Source organism: Microplitis demolitor, chromosome 3 (genome assembly GCF_026212275.2).
Source record: "Microplitis demolitor isolate Queensland-Clemson2020A chromosome 3, iyMicDemo2.1a, whole genome shotgun sequence".
NCBI classification, from domain to species: Eukaryota; Metazoa; Arthropoda; class Insecta; order Hymenoptera; family Braconidae; genus Microplitis; species Microplitis demolitor.
This window is the reverse complement of record NC_068547.1, coordinates 23,892,416-23,908,805: the sequence shown is the minus strand read 5'-3', so window position 1 is coordinate 23,908,805 and position 16,390 is coordinate 23,892,416. Positions and strand designations below refer to the sequence as shown.

General features: G+C 31.4%; 5 protein-coding genes across 10 annotated transcripts; 3 read left to right on the top strand and 2 right to left on the bottom strand.

Moving 5' to 3' along the window:
* Positions 1-4,779: 4,779 nt before the first annotated feature.
* LOC103578937 (uncharacterized) lies at positions 4,780-9,484 on the top strand. Of its 5 annotated transcripts, none has more exons than XM_053737281.1 (5): positions 4,780-4,905; positions 5,004-5,101; positions 5,207-5,384; positions 6,659-8,193; positions 8,282-9,484. In XM_053737281.1, exons 3-5 carry the CDS (start codon positions 5,382-5,384, stop codon positions 8,517-8,519), a joined length of 1,776 nt encoding a protein of 591 aa, XP_053593256.1. In that variant the 5' UTR covers positions 4,780-4,905; positions 5,004-5,101; positions 5,207-5,381; the 3' UTR covers positions 8,520-9,484. The 5 variants fall into 5 exon arrangements, with proteins under 5 accessions (XP_053593256.1, XP_053593257.1, XP_053593255.1 ...); XM_053737282.1 differs by having other exon boundaries at positions 5,192-5,384; XM_053737280.1 differs by having other exon boundaries at positions 5,004-5,116.
* A 119-nt stretch (positions 9,485-9,603) lies between these two features.
* LOC103578966 (putative protein PLEKHA9) lies at positions 9,604-10,515 on the top strand. Its single transcript, XM_053737469.1, has 4 exons — positions 9,604-9,931; positions 9,997-10,052; positions 10,115-10,236; positions 10,318-10,515. Exons 1-4 carry the CDS (start codon positions 9,766-9,768, stop codon positions 10,505-10,507), a joined length of 534 nt encoding a protein of 177 aa, XP_053593444.1. The 5' UTR covers positions 9,604-9,765; the 3' UTR covers positions 10,508-10,515.
* An 8-nt stretch (positions 10,516-10,523) lies between these two features.
* Positions 10,524-11,822, bottom strand: LOC103578936 (transmembrane protein 17B). 2 transcript variants are annotated; one of them, XM_008560193.2, is made up of 5 exons: positions 11,506-11,822; positions 11,338-11,351; positions 11,139-11,252; positions 10,763-11,058; positions 10,524-10,662 (listed from the first exon to the last, which is right to left on the bottom strand). In XM_008560193.2, exons 1-4 carry the CDS (start codon positions 11,597-11,599, stop codon positions 10,816-10,818), a joined length of 465 nt encoding a protein of 154 aa, XP_008558415.1. In that variant the 5' UTR covers positions 11,600-11,822; the 3' UTR covers positions 10,524-10,662; positions 10,763-10,815. The 2 variants fall into 2 exon arrangements, with proteins under 2 accessions (XP_008558415.1, XP_008558414.1); XM_008560192.2 differs by having other exon boundaries at positions 10,536-10,662; positions 11,338-11,441.
* A 106-nt stretch (positions 11,823-11,928) lies between these two features.
* LOC103578935 (mediator of RNA polymerase II transcription subunit 17) lies at positions 11,929-15,068 on the top strand. Its single transcript, XM_008560191.3, has 5 exons — positions 11,929-12,650; positions 12,714-12,914; positions 12,995-13,311; positions 13,387-14,456; positions 14,527-15,068. Exons 1-5 carry the CDS (start codon positions 12,562-12,564, stop codon positions 14,884-14,886), a joined length of 2,037 nt encoding a protein of 678 aa, XP_008558413.1. The 5' UTR covers positions 11,929-12,561; the 3' UTR covers positions 14,887-15,068.
* On the bottom strand, positions 15,058-16,170 carry LOC103578934 (gamma-secretase subunit Aph-1). The gene is made up of 2 exons (XM_008560190.3): positions 15,718-16,170; positions 15,058-15,641 (listed from the first exon to the last, which is right to left on the bottom strand). The coding sequence occupies exons 1-2, from the start codon at positions 15,948-15,950 to the stop codon at positions 15,149-15,151; spliced, it is 726 nt and encodes a 241-aa protein (XP_008558412.1). The 5' UTR covers positions 15,951-16,170; the 3' UTR covers positions 15,058-15,148.
* Positions 16,171-16,390: the final 220 nt, after the last annotated feature.

The following is a 16,390-nucleotide window of genomic DNA, read 5'->3' as shown; positions in this document are numbered from 1 at the left end:
TGTCACGCAAAATCTTTAAATTCTTTATGTGTAGATAATATAAATTTTCACACTGAAATTCACACGTTGATATACATTAATTTATATGAATGGCGGATTTGTTTTAAATTTAAATCATGTCTGAGACAATATTTGTGGCAAATAAATATTGTTTTTTTTTTTTTTTTTTTTGTTATAAATTAATAACAAGTACATATAATGTATGTTATATTTTTGGTAATTCCCAAATGTCTCTTGTCACATTTACTATATAGTCATTTATTATAAGGTCACATACACACATTCATTCGTTTTTATTACGCCATGTTAATGTATATTCAAGGCCATGATTTTGTCATAAATTTGATTTCACTTTCGTTTATTTGATAGCACATTAATGTATATATATTTTTATCCTTATCCTTATTATTATTATCATTATTTTATTTTTTTTTTTTTCACTCAAATGTTTAGACAGCTGATACCTAAAACAAATAATTATTAAATTTTTATTCATGTTTTTTAATCTTATATTTTGATCCATACCGCGGAAATGATAAATGTGATTAATATATTAGTATATAATTAATGAGCAAGATAAATTAAAATTATGAAACTGATATATTCGTAATAATTCATTGTTATTGCTAATTTTAATAACAATCATTTAAAATATCCCAATAATTTAGTTTATAAATTCCTGAGAGCGAAAACAAAATTAAGAAGAAGAGAAAAAAAAAAAAAAAAAAAAAAAATTTCTTGAAAGCATTTAAATTTTATAGATTTACATTTTTAACATATAAGACTATATAGGACACTTTGACCTGTTTCACTTTCTATCGTCGTCGTGTCAAGGACAACTCCTCGTCTGCTACAACACACGTCCATACGTGGAATATATTATATAGGTACTGGCTAAAAAAAACTTCCTTTTAATATAATAAACCCAATAAACACGCATACCTAGCTCACTCGAATTTTTCCATGGAATTTTTTACCCTATTTTCATTTTTTTATCCATTTATCCGCATACTTTACCCTCCACATAAGTACATTATTATTTATTTATTTTTTAGAAATTTTAAATACGGAAAAATATATAAATTTTATAGCGAGTTTGCAAATTACGATGCAAATTAAAAAATATATTTTTTTTTTCATGAGTTTTACTTTAAAAATGGTATCGAAAATGCATAATATAAATTTTATGTCGATGGAAAAAAAAAAGAAAAGAAATGCTGCATTCGGTTACTCCAGCTTCTGGTCAGCATTCATGGGCTTTCGTGTGCTATCAAAGTTGCCGCGTTTAAATTGCGTAATGAAAAAATTCATATATATATATATATATATAGAATGCGAGGAGACATTATTAAATGTATGCGATATATAAAAGTAGTTTCTCTTAATTTTTTCAAATGTCGATTTAAATGAGAAGGTGTGAGCGAATATTTCTTAAATAGTTATGTAAGTTTACGTGATATTTTATAGGGAATACAAAGAGACAAATACAGCACAATTCGAAAGTGTAATGGAAGAGTATTGACAATACTTGATGTATGTGTATTGAAGAGTAATTGATGATGATGATATAGATATATATACATGTACAATGTACAAATAAATATATACATAAGAGTGATTATAAAACTTGACGTTTAAAATTTTGGAATTTCTCAATTGTATATCGTTTGAATAAGAGTCTAATAACAAATGGTTTTGGCCGTGTCGTCATCACGTCGTCGTCAATGCCGTAGCCGCAAAAATGTTTCAAAATTAAATACACGCTTACGTAAAGTATAAGGCGTCGAACTTTCTTTCAGTAAATATACACATGTGTTCAAACGAAAAAAAATCTACATGAATATTCTTATACACATATATATATAAATATACATTTAAATGCCCTGAGAGAAGTGAAAATTTTAAATCTCATTTGATTTTCGTAAGGTTTATTATTATTTAAATAGCCGCATACAATAAACGGACGAAATATTTCCAAATAGATTTTTTAATTAAATATTTAACCGTTATCGTTTTTTTTTTATTTTTAAAAAATTTTATTTTCCGAGTGAAAAATTTATTGTTTTTTTACATAACATTAATATGATAATTACAAGGTGTATTTAAACTTTTACTTCTTTACATTTGTTAATATTCGATAACAATTTTTTATTTGACAATGATTACAATAAATTATGCTCAAGTCTCAAATAATAATATTAAGTACATCGCAAATAACATCGCGGAGGCGGTTAAAACGGTGATTAAAATTAGCAAGTGCTTATCTCACTCCTGACATGAAGTGTTATAAAAAAAAATTACATCATCAATAGCATAATGATTAAAAAAAACGTATATTACATATATAACGAGATTAAATAATCGAGTATACATTAATATACATATATATGTTAAAAAGAAATTGGTGTGAATGCGAAATCTCATGTATGTATATATACAATGAATACCAAGGTTCTATAAATAAAACTGTTGAGCGAATGAACGTAATCGGCGACTCCATATACGCTGTCGTTTTTCTGTTTTCACGATCAAGTTTGTCGCGCGCGCGAGAGAGGCTAACTAGCCAAGTTCTGCGGCGTATTGACACTGACATTGGCCTACTCTCACCACCCCAACACGTCGTTATTCACTCTCAACAGCTCCGCGCGCGAGCACCATCGTATTTCATTTCTTATTCATTATATACTTACTCTCATTTTTATCAATGCGTATGTACAACCATCTAATTATACGTACGCACAATCTGTACTGACATCCTTCCCATCCTTCCCGCCTGCCTCTTTTAATCATCATGAAAAAAAAAGAAAAAAAAAAAAAAAAAAAAAGAAAAATCTGTTACAAACACAATAAAATAGACGAGCGTAAATGACTCTCTCTTTTTAAAATAATTTTAAAAATAAATTTTCTCACAAGTACTTTTTATAATGTGTAAAAGTTTGCACAAAAGAGCACGCTCGTAAGTGCAATATTGGTCTGGATAATTTCACCAGAAAACCGGCTTATAGCTGAGGTTGTTAAAAAGCTTGTAAAACGTAACGTACCTACCTCTCTACTCTACCCTTTGCCGCAATCATCATAAGCTAAATTAATTTAGCCCGGTACAACCTCAAGTTTCGTATCCCGCGCGACCAAATGTAAGAGAGCCAAAATCACTCGCTCTCTGCTCTCTGCTCTCTTCTCGCTGCTGCTCCTGCTTTCACTTTGCGTATCGTATATATTACTGTGTCGCGCTTCCGCCCTGTGTATAAATAAATTTATATAAATACATATACATTTACATATAGCACTTATAAATGTAATATATAATGATCATAATAATAATAATAATAATATATTAATTTCAATATTAAAATTAATAATAAGGCAACAACAGCATCAGCAGCAGAATCCTCTTGCAAGTATTTTTGCTTCCTTATACATCGAGCACATATATATATCTATATATATGTCCATATGTGTGCGTATAGAGAATACCTTTTCTTCTTTGGCTCTGATGATACTTTTACCCACTTTCTCCCACTCTTTTTATTATAATGCCTCTTTAATAATATATTTCTGAAACTTAATCTCCAAATAATGCAGATATTAATGTATGTATTTATAACGATATATAAAAAAGGCTAAAATTCCCAATGAAAATAAATAATACGAGTTTAATTTATTATTTTTGAAAATATATATGTAGATGTACAACTTTCATTATCGGTGTATGGGCATGATGGATAATAACAAAACAACAACAACAATAACAATGATGATAATAATGATAATTACAAGTGTAAAAAGTAAATGTTTGAGATTAAAAAGAGGTAAAAAAGACAATATAAACATTGGTAATGGATGTTGGTGTGGTTGGTGGATGGTGGATGGAGTGCATCGACCTCGGTTGAGAAAATATAGGTCAATAGTGTGGGCGCACGCAATCGTTGCAACAATTTTTAAAAATCAATGTCCTACTTGCACACAAGGAGTACTTTCACGGTCGCTAACCTCAACGTAAGCGATATATACGAGATATTGCGTTCCGCGGGCAATTAACAAGTGCATCGCGCCGCACCGCGCGACTTTTCTTTGAGAGCCGCCTCTCTATCTCTATACCTATACTTCACTACCAGCACCAGCACCAGCACCAGCACCAGCACCAGTACCATCAGCCAGTTCATGCCTACACACAAGATACATGTATCCGCGTACACTATTTTTTTCCCCGCGGAGAAAATTTATAATTTTCACTGAATAATATTTACTCTACAATATTATCGCCTTTTTTTATTTTTTAATTCCACTATCATCATTAAATATTTATTATTATTATTATTATTATTAGTATTTACTCTTAGGTATTTCATTACCTTTCATTTTGTTCTCGAAAAATAAATAAAGATCCAGAAGACAAAGCATCGAGATGTCTTTCTACAGAATACAATAGCACGAGATTAAATTTTTTCCCTTCTGGTTTTTTATTTTGAATATTTAACCGGGAAAAAAAGTCGAGTAAACTGTGGCATTTAAAAGTTATATTGACTGTAGCTGGAACTGGAGATAACATACCAGCTAGCAGACACTAGACAGAAATGTGTCAAGTCTGCTAGTACTGTTATTTAGTAACCCTTTGTTTGTTTCGCGGGCTTAGTATATTATTGGGCGGATACGCCGACGCACATGCGGACATACCAGGTATCATTTTTCGCGGCGGCGCGCTAAAATATAAACTTTAATAGATCGAAAAATCATAGGGCGCACACGCGTCACAGGGCGACACGGCTTGGTTACAGTCTGGTACTTCGTCTCCACAACTACTGGAACCTGCAATATACTATACCGCCGTCGATAAGTCTCACCTTGACACTAAATATTATATGGTACCTAGTGCCTAGTACCTTTAGTTCATACATACAATAAAAAGTACTACAGTAATAATAATAATCTGGTTGGATAATTCTAAAAAAAAAAAAAAGAACCGCAATTCGATTTGTACTTAAACTTGTGCTTTAACATTACAGGCAACTGGAGGCCGGAGTATTGACGAGTAAAGTGCCCAGCGTTAGAGGACAGAGGAGGATGGTGCACCGAGTTTTGTAATTGATTTATTTAGTAAAAGGTCCACACCTAGACGGTATTTAAAATATTATTTATCGAGTACTCTATTTAATTTAAGATTGTGCCGCATTGTAACTGCATAATTTAATAGGTTTTTTGGATATAGAGTAGAGGAGAATGTAGAAGATCTAAGTGAGCAGCCTTCGAGGATAAAACTTGGTCGACATCAGAATCCTTACTATACTCCTTGTTCCTTTCACTGACGATAAAAAAGCCACGGCCGACAAATTCTTACTCTTCTGTCTTTAATCCGCGATATACGTTTTTTTTTACCCAATAAAATGGTAAGTGATAAATAGCATTTGTTTTTCTCTTACTAGCTCTCTTTCATCTAGATTTAATTAATTTCCTTTTTCTCACTAACCCACTATCGTACAAATATATATCTCTGTTTTATTTAGATTTGAGAAAACATTCGTGTCAAGAACCCAGTGAGAAAGTTTATTAAAAAACCTTTATTCATATTATCCATTTTACATACATATATATAAACATCTTGGTCCAATAGACATTTTTTATTTTTAAAAAACAACAACAATTACAACTTTATTATTTTTATAAATTGTCGTAGTTTCCGTTGTTATTTTTTTTTTATAAAACTAAAGTTTCTTAAGCGGTCAATACCCAAAATTTTTTAAAATTAAATTTTTTTGTTTAATGTCTATACGAGGTTAATGTAATTTTTATTGTAACATTTATTGGTCACTGTAATTATTTTTTGATTGCTTCTGTTAGGTAACTTCAAGTACATATCAAACGCAATATAAAAATTTCTAATGATAACTTCTGTGAATGAACTAATAAAACTTTAGGATTTCCAAATACTTGAGTTTAATGTAACGTTTAAAAAACTATTAAACTTTGTTAGATTAATCGTGTTTTTTTTATAATTAAAAACCTATAAAATTCGTTATTTATAGAAAAAAATATTCAGTTATCATCGTACTTAAACTTTTGTAATTGTAATGTTACGTAGAATCGTTAAAAAATCAATTAAGTTAACATTTTTTGGTAAATAATTATTTAATTAGTTGTATTAAGTAACAATGTTTATTTAAAATATATATTCTTCAGCTAAGGGCCTTCGAGGAATGAAAAATAGCTGTTACCTTGGCTGGATTCGTGAAAGTTGACTCTAGAATTCTCTGGTCGAATATTTTTTAGGTTCATTTTTTTTTACCTTCTAATCGGTTATTATCCACAGATCTTTTTGTTTTATTTTTATTAAATTATAATGGATCGATCGTAAAAAATTTTTTATTTGTTGTTGTAATTATTATTATTTTTATCCTGGAGTTTCTCATCGGTCAGTATCCCCTTTCTTTTTTTTAAATTAATTATAAAAAAAAACATCTTTTGTTATAAATTTTTTTTATTTTTTTTTTTTTTTATGTCTTTATAAATATACCCATCGAGTCGTTAAAAAAAATAATCATCTATTACACAACAATATTTTTAATTAAATTATTAATGTTATCGGAAGTAATAAGTCAATCTATTTTTTTGGGTTAAACCGTAATAAAAAAAGATAATAATATATTTTATTTGTTTATTTTAGATTCAAACAAACGCTGCGGTTACAACTACGACGACTACAACGACATCAACAAAATCAACAATAAATAAAAATTTAAATACTGAGAGTATTGTTATTAAAAATTTATCTGATGGGGAAGTGATAACATACAGCTTGGTGCTGATACGTGGACAAGCACCGTCTCTGTGTACTAAAATAAACATCCGTACTCAGCATAATCACAATTTAAAGTCATCCTCGATTACAGAATGGCCTATTATCGCCGGGGAATTCCGTATCCTGGTAGATTTAGCACGTGGAATAAATAAACTTGAGCTAGAAACAGCGAATGGAATTAAAAAACAATTGACATTGATACACGAGCCGAAAAAGTCACGACTACGAGTTACACCAATCTATGTAATTTGTGCAGGTCACGATGGATATTTTCAGGGTCCGGCGAACGAAGACTGTTCTCCAGAGAGCGCGGCAACGAGAATAGGACTTGGAGCACGTTTATTACAATCATTAACAGCTGAAAAATTACAAGAAGCCGGGCATGGACGAAAAACATTTCAGTTGGAGAGAGATCTTGACGGTCCCGAGTGTTTGGTAATGCACAGCATGCTCAATGTGGACACTGCAAGAGCTATGAATCAACGTGAGCTGTGGGAATTTGTAGGTCGCGAAATAATGAAAGGTCCGCTGGCATCTAAAGACAGAAAATATTTGGCATTTTTATCGTGTACTAAATACAGAGGGGCTCCAAGTCCTAGAACACATGAGGCAACTCTGGCAAGCACCCAAGGGCATGCGGCACTTGGCGGCGGTGGTCTTGCACTCTTTGGATCCGCATGTCTTCATACTTGGCCTACAACTCTTAATCAAGTGTTACCAAAATTTTTAGACACCACGATAATTGACACTGACGTTCTGATGGACGACAGTAATTATCGTGGTACCTACGGCGGATGTCTAGCCACAACACTTGGCTCCGTTCTCCATGAACTTGCTCATACATTTGACTTGGGTCACACACGTGAGGGTATTATGGGTCGTGGGTTTAATTACGTTGATCATGTTTTCATTGCCCGAGGCGCTGCCAACAACCACCCGGCTATTGGTACTGATAACAATCGTAATTCTCGTAATAAGGATCCCCAACGCAGTACTATAACCCTGAGCAAACCACTCAGTGTCACTGTTACAATAAATAATAACAACATCAACAACAGTCAGTCCATTACAAGCCTAGCAAACTCAAAAGATCAAAGACAATGTGTGCTATCAGAATCATACCATCAAAATTCTAAAACAAAAACCCTCGAAACTGAAAATGAAAATTCAGTCTCCCAACCAGCAAGTCCGGATATTGATACTCCATTTCATAGTAATTACAACACATATGTATTTGAGACGTCATTTTTACAACCTGATAAAATATTTTGGGGGCCTTCCTGCGCAACAATACTCGCTTATCACCGATGGTTTGCTACCGACAACGAGCACGATTTAAATAATGATCATAATTCTCACTATTATCGCAATAATTGTCAAATTGAGTACAATGCCAAGAGGTAAAAATAAAAAAATAATTGTTATCATACAGAGACGTAGAGATAGAAATAGAAATGAAATAACATGTATGTAATATTTTATTTTTAGAAACGTTATAAGATCGTCATATGGGATTCGCGTTATAGAATTACGCGACGCATCCACCGGTATGGTAATAAACTACCGTCAGTTTCCAGGAGTACGTCCACCCTTGGAAGCACTTGTCCCTCCACTATCTTCGCCACTAGCTCACACCTGTTACGACGCTCCACTGGTTATTTTTGCCGAAGATTCAGTGGGTAATGTACTCAACATTACCTCTTCCTTACATACTCCTGAATTTTAATATTTTTAAAAATATTTTAAATTTATATAACAGCTATTTTGCTAGTTCTTTATTAAACTAATATAGTGCAATTATTTAAATCTTGGTACCCATGCTAAAAAATTTAATAATTCTTATACACATACGGACATAATGATATTGTTAAATTATTTATTTATATACTATACAATTAAACCTAACGTAGGAAATGTGAGACAATATGCGCGCAAGTCTTGCACATTATTAACTCCATGCGTGCCTACTATTGCCTTAAAATTTTTAGCAAAAAAAAGTTAACCAGGCAGTAAAAGTATAAATCTCAAGGGATATTTTGTGAATGAGCTAATGAATTGACTAAACTTAATACTTAATACATAAACTGGTGATTTATATTTACTAAATAATACGTTTATCAGATTCTTAAGATAGTAATTACATTTAAAAATATTACCCAGTATCTAGTCTTCAAGGTTTAATAAATACTACAGCTCAAGGGTTTAGAAGGTCTTTACATACTTATTATAAGTCTAACTGGTGATTGGCTGGTTGGTATACCAAAGGTTTTGTCTAAAATTATATTTAAAAGAATTCAATTTTGCAGAAAGTAATATAATTGATAGATTGATTTTTCTAAATATTGATAAAACATGAGCAGGGTAACTCGGCACTACGAAATTTTTCAATAATTCATTATATTGTTTCTTTGAAAAATCATGATAAATAACTGAGCCATTAATTTATTGGCCGGCTTACCCTAAGAGAATAGATTAATATTTTGTGTAAGAATAAGGATTTTTAAAACGAGCTGATAAATTTTGTTACAGTGCAATATCAAAAATAAATTATAATATTATAATTAAATATAATACTTGGCTATTTATCTATACTTATTAATAAACAATGTGCAATAACGCAGTGCGTTAAATATTTATTAACTTTATAATGCAGCTATACTAGTCTGTAAATATATAAGACAATGTACAGTATTCTATTTTATTAAAAAAAAATTGCATTATTTATTTGTGAATTAGATAATAAAAATATAATTTAAAAAAACAATATTATTTATTATATATCTTTTATTTTTAATACCCATTGCATTGAAGTGCGTTGCGAAATTGACAGTAACAAATGATAATTCAATCTTGCTGTCACATCATTTAATTATTTTTTATATTTATCTGACGTACATCAATAATTATAAATATTAAAATTACTTATAGTTTTTTGAAGTTTGTCATAAATTCTAAGTACTGAAAAATAAAAAATGGCTGAAAATAGTAATGATTTTGATGCTGATAATAATGACGAAAATATTCGTCACAGTTTAGAACTTAATTATGGTCTGGCAATTAAATTTCCTAAAGTAATTAATGGTAAAATTAATACGAAAAATTTTTTGGCTGCATCTCAAGCCATCATCAAAGTTCTAGGTAATTGACAGATAAATAATTAAAATATAATAGTTAATAATTTATATAAATTATCACAATTTCAGATAAATTTGGTAAAGTTTTTGCTCCGATAAAATACGATATGCAAATAAATATTGAGGTAATTTTATTTTAAGTTATAAATTTATAAAAATATAAAAATAATAATAAAATTATTTTTAGAAAATAATTATAAAGTATTTAGCAAATAAGCAAGAATACTTTACACTACAGGATTTATTATTATCGGAGCAAACGTCGGGTAAAAATACAATTGTTATTGATGCTTTCGTTTGGTTGACTAGGTAATATTTACAACTTATACTTTTACAAGAGCTGCAAATTAATATTTAATATTTAAATATTTTTTTCATGTCCTTTATCAGAGGACTGAGAATGATTCAGCTGTTTATCGATAAAATAGTAGAAAATTCAAAAGCAGTACCAGCAAAAACAGGCAACGAGGCTGAGGATCTTGTAGCTAGTATTAAAGATTCTTACAAGGAATCCTTGGAACCTTATCACGGCTGGATGGCCCAGCAGTTGTTTGGAGTACTTAACCAATTGCTCATCTAATCATCTAATTATTTTTCCCATTGCTAAATTATATAAAATTATAGTTATTGACGAGAATGACACCGACAAAGAGCCAACTGATGCTGTCTCTCGCAAACAATTTGCCCAATCAGGAAGCAATCACCTTGAAAGCTCTGGAAAATTTGAGCAAAGGGCTGAAAGAAAATTTGGTTACACTGAGATCTTTCTTTAATGAAAATCATTTAGGTACTGACTCTTAAAATAATAAATTATAATTAAATGAAATAAACTTACGATAAAAAAATTTGAATGAATTTTTTTTACGCGGCCGTCAGTTGAGTTGCCAGTTAATTAAATTTATTAACACGTCCACAAAGCTGTGCCATGTAAAATCTCTTCAAGTGATGTGCGGCTATATTATTAAGCGCAATAGTACCGGTAATAATTTCAAATACAACCAATAAAACCATCATTCCCGTAGATGCTTTTTCAATAAAAAATATTAATATATTGCCGTCTAGTAGCATAAATACCATCAGTGGGAATTGTAGTAACGCAGATATGAGCCAGAAACTTGCTAATTCTGGAATCTATAATAATATTTTCCCACACGTTATTAATTATTATCTATAAATTTAATTACAAGTCAATAAACTCATGATGTAAATACCTTTTCAGATAAATTGCCAAGATATCCGAGGTATAATTTAAGACATTCAATGCATGTAATCAGTAAATAAACGCTTATATTTATAAACTTATATACTCCACTTAAATTATAATACTGAGGAATAGAAAAAAATTAAAATAAATTGATTAATTAATAAACCAAGTTGTATTACGGTAAGTAGTATGAGGTAAATGAGTACCTTGGCGTCAAGTCCTAGAAGTATAGTAAAAAACCAAATTGGAAAGAACCATATATCAAAATATAATGCCATTTGAAGAGGTAAATTTGATTTAACCAGGTGTCCTGCAACCAAAATCTCGTAATTCAAAAAATAATAATACATTTATTTTAAATAATAAGTAAATACCGGCATCCCAGTACTGTTTTTCCCAGTCGTGATATATTAACCCAGGAAATATCCGATTTGAAGCCGTAATCACCTTAGACCTCCACATTATCATAAATTATCTTGGCAATCTTCACTTAAACATAAATCATTAACTGATAATTCATATTCTATATTTATTGGTAAATAATTGTAAGCGCATAAATTTAATTATTAATAAGGAGTTGATTAATGGAACATGGTTTGATGAAGTTGATTGTTTTTGTTGTTGAAGTTTTGATATGAGTGTTATGTCAAATTGCACATGACAGCCGACAAGTGAACTAGCTGGTGATTGGATGAGGGAACTGTCACACGCACCTGTCAGAGGTACAAAAAATTCGTCTCATTGTGACAGGCGAGGGCGCTCCGATAGTTTTTAAATTTTTTATTCATTCCAAAAACATCAGAGTGGATTTGATTTTTATAAATTTTTTTTTTGTTGGTGTTATAAAAAATTAATGTAATTGTTTATAGTAGTTGATAATTAAATATGCGTAGAGATTTTAAAAATCAAAACCTGAAACGTCAAAATTGTTAATTACGATTTTTTTAATTAACTAAAAATTAATTATAAATTAATCAAATAAATTATGATAATGAAAGTAACAGACATCTGACAGGTTTTTAAAATTACAGATAATTATTTGAATTAATAAAATTTTAATTTGTAAAATACGCGGGTGTTTTTAAATCGATACGCGACAATCGAGTTTGATAGTATGGATAATTCGAGAAAGTGTATCAGTAGGATCAGTAGCAACAGTACTGCCTATAACCTCGTCTCGTCTATTTTAAGAAGACGACTTTTAAATGCCTGAAAAAAATATTTGACACATACTCCAGGCTGGAGTTGACTAGAAGTGACTGGAAAATTAAACAGTCAAGAAAAAAAAAGTTTTAGCCATGGTAGTTGAAGAAGATATGTAGATAAATATTTATTTATAACGGTGTTTTTTATTTTTTTTTTATTTTACACCGTTTAAATTTCAAGATAGATTTTTTAAGCAATTGCTGGTCAGTTTTTAAAAAACTGCGATGGCTTTTTCTGTAAATATTTCGGTGGAAGCACCGATTGAAAATCAAATTCAAGAGATAACTTATGACGGGCAGGAAATATATCAAGCGTAAGTTTATAATAATTTATTATCATTTTATTTTCATTGACATTTAAATTTTTTTGACTTTAGACCGCTGACTTTGTCAGAAAATTTGGCGAAAATCGCTCAGAAAATAGATTTCAGTAAGACGAGTACGTCGGGTGCTGATGACCTTTGTGGTGAGCAAGTTGAGAATGGAGAAAAGTCGGATGTCAGTAAACAAGATTCAAAAGATTCTTTTCCACAACAAAATTCCTTGTGGCCGTGGGACAGTGTTAGGACCAAGTTAAGGTAAATATATTTATCTATATTTGTTAATCATGTTTAAAAAATATATTTAATGTTTACTAATAGTGTGAATGTATAAATAGAAATGCCTTGACAGAGGTTTGTGTTTTGGCGGACGTACTAGCAATAGCCAAAGAGAAACGTTACATGGTATTGGATCCAGTTCCGCAAGAGCCTCCGGAAGTAAAGCCCATGGTGCAGGTTTATGCGAGAAAAAAAGCCTTGGCTGGTGCTGCAAATGTACTTCTAACTGGAGTTGAAAGATTAAGAAATAGTCAAAATGAACTTTCTAAAAATAGATCAACACCAGACTTTCATATTGAATTGTTGAGGCTCAGACAGAATTGGCGATTAAAAAAAGTATCCAATTCTATAATTGGTGATCTCAGTTATCGGACTGGTAATTATTATTTTTTTCTTTAAATTATTTATTTATATAATTAATGATAGATAAAAATTATTATTGCAACAATAGCTGGATCAAAGTATTCACAGACCGGAATGTTTGAGGTGACTAAAGCAGAAGATGATGAAAAAGTAACCGTGTCCAGTCCTCCGGTATCTCCTAATTCAAATGCCGTATCACCTGCGGCAAGTACTGCCGCAGGAGGAGTTGTACCTCCAGCATCATCACCAACAGCCCCTCCTGCTTCATCAACCCAGTCATCCTCGTCAAAAAGTTCTTCCTTACGGGTCACTATTCCTACTGAATTACAAGGCGTAGCGTATATTAAAGTCTTGTGTCAAAAAGACCAAGAAGATTTGTGCAATTCAAATATAAATCTACTAACTGCGACTGTGGCTAATTCAAATGCTGACATGCACTGGCAGCAAAAACTTGAGGCTGCTCAAAATGTATTATTTTGTAAGGAATTATTTAGTCAGCTGGCCAGAGAAGCGGTTCACTTAAGAGCTCCGATTCCTCATATGGTTGTTGGTAATCAAATAATGGCGACAGTATTGCCTGGCATTCAACTGATAATTGGATTGTGTCATGGTACCGGTAATGATAAAAAATCAGCATCCTCATCATCGCCTCCACCGGTTACCCACAATGCAGAGCACGATCACGTACTTGAGCATTCACTTCATCAGTTATTACGAGAAGTACATCATAAAAATACTCATCACCCTTTTCCACATCCGTCTTCCGGTCCATTGGGACCAAGCAAACGTCGATGCATTGCTGGACCAACTGCTGCTGATCGTCACGAATTACTGGAAATGACCAAGAGTCAAACAATTCTCGAACAGATAATCCAACAAGCTCAACATTTCTTCATGAGAGTGCGCACTGAATACGTGTTAGACACGATTGCTAAAGAAGTTAAAGATCCACTCATTGTTTCGCATTGGAACGCCTTGAATTCTCCTACTCAGTCTTGTGTTAAAATAAATATCTGGACCAACGGATACGATACCGTTTGTCGGACATCTTTGGTGGTTCATGTTGGAGAAAAATCACTCAAGTGTGTTTGTAGGGACGGCAGAGTTATGCATATGAGTTATGAACCTCAAGAACTTAGAGATCTTATATTTTGCCAGGTTAATATTTAAATAATATACATTTTTCAAGATAAAATCACAAAACATGATATACTTTTTTTTCTTATAGATTCATCAGCATCAAATTACTGCAGTACAAAATTTAGCGAAATGCATGGGTTGGCAATTCTTAGCAAACAGTTCTCACTTGGGTCTTGGTGCTGTTGAACCACTAGGTAACGCCAGTAGTTGTATACTCGCATCACCAATTGGCGATCGCATGATCGCGGTAAGATGTGAACCACAAAGCGGCGTTCAAGTATCAATAGCACACTCTCCACGAAAAGATTTCTTCCCCGGGCAATTGGTACGAGAGCGCAAGTGGGAAAATCTCGGTGGTTCATTCAAAGAAGTCAGATGGGACAAAATGGAAGGAAAAAATTTTTTAAATAAAATGGAATTACTCATGGCGTCACTCACAAGCTCATAGAAAAAAAAAATAATAAATTTCTCAGGATAATTATTGTGTGAAATAAATTTTTTAAAACTAAACAATAAAACTTAAAATTTTTAATTTAAAATGTCTACGTTGACAATAAATTAATTATTCTTGTAATTGTATTTTATTTGTTAATTAATTTTAATTGATTAAATAATACAATTTAAAAATAATATTTAAAATTTATTTTATAAATCCTGCTTTTAAAATACAGTTTGTTTTTTTGTTTTTAATAAATACCACACGTAATAAATTAGTCTCTTTTTATAAGAGTGAAACACTTGGGTATATTTTGTATCTTACCACCAGCAACTTTGAATGCTAATCCCATAGTAATAATAAGTACTGTATACACAGACAGCAAACTGTACGTATAAGCTTCATATCTATTAATCAGTGTCATACAGGAGGCAAATAAGTGAGACAGGACTACCCAGGCAATGTGTCCCCACTTCTTGTCATCAGCAGCTGAGAAAAATATCACACCCCAGAATGTGTGCAGTAAAATGAAGCAAAGAGTCGTGGCAGCGGACATGATAAAAAAATATTCAGATCCTTGCTTGAGTCCCATGGTCCCGGGACCCACTGCGTCTGCTAGAACATTCACCAACGCGAATGCTCCGCTCATGAATCCAAACCCTAGGCCACATACGTATGCAAAGATATGCCTGCTGTTTGCCAGATGAGCTGTTGTCACTTTCTCCAATCCTTTTTCAGCTTTACGTAGCACCCAGTACAACAAATACCTGTAACGTATGAAATAAATTGTGTTGGATGAATGGGTGGCGAGAGTTTAAGAGATTTATTGATAAATTTAAATACCTGAACGCTTCTTGAAACAAAACTGAAAATACTAGACCGAAGGCCAGGTTGTTTTGGAGTGGAACTACTGCATACCAGAGGATTGATGAAAACAGCAGTGATATCAGCCAGAAAAATGCACTAGCTATCAGGATTATTATTCTTATTGGCTCTGAAGATACTGTTATTGTGAACATTGCCAGCGGGGGTCCAAATGCCAGTAGAGCGCATCCAAAAAAATCAGAGGCTGTCATTTTTACAACTTAGTTAATTTCAAAGGTTAGAAATATGTAAATATTTATATTGCAGATATTTATACAATATAAATATGAAAATTATTTATTTTGACTATTTAAATATTTTTAAAGTAAATCTTGCACTGTACTATCACATTATTTAGCTAAATAATTAACTACACTATTATTATTGTTTTTATATTTAGGAATACTTATTTTGTGTAATTCATTTGCGTAAAAAAAAAAAAAAAACAGCAGTCTCAATTTTAAATTCGGGTAAATTCGAATGTTTTCGTAAACTTGCAATGGCGGGAGTTAAAAAAAATTTGAATTTATAATTTTGAAATATTAATAATTATAAAATATTTATCAATAATTTCAGGTTTCATAAATTTGACAGCTTGCTAATTAAAAAATTAATAATTTTTGTATTTATATTTATATTTCTGATATATTTG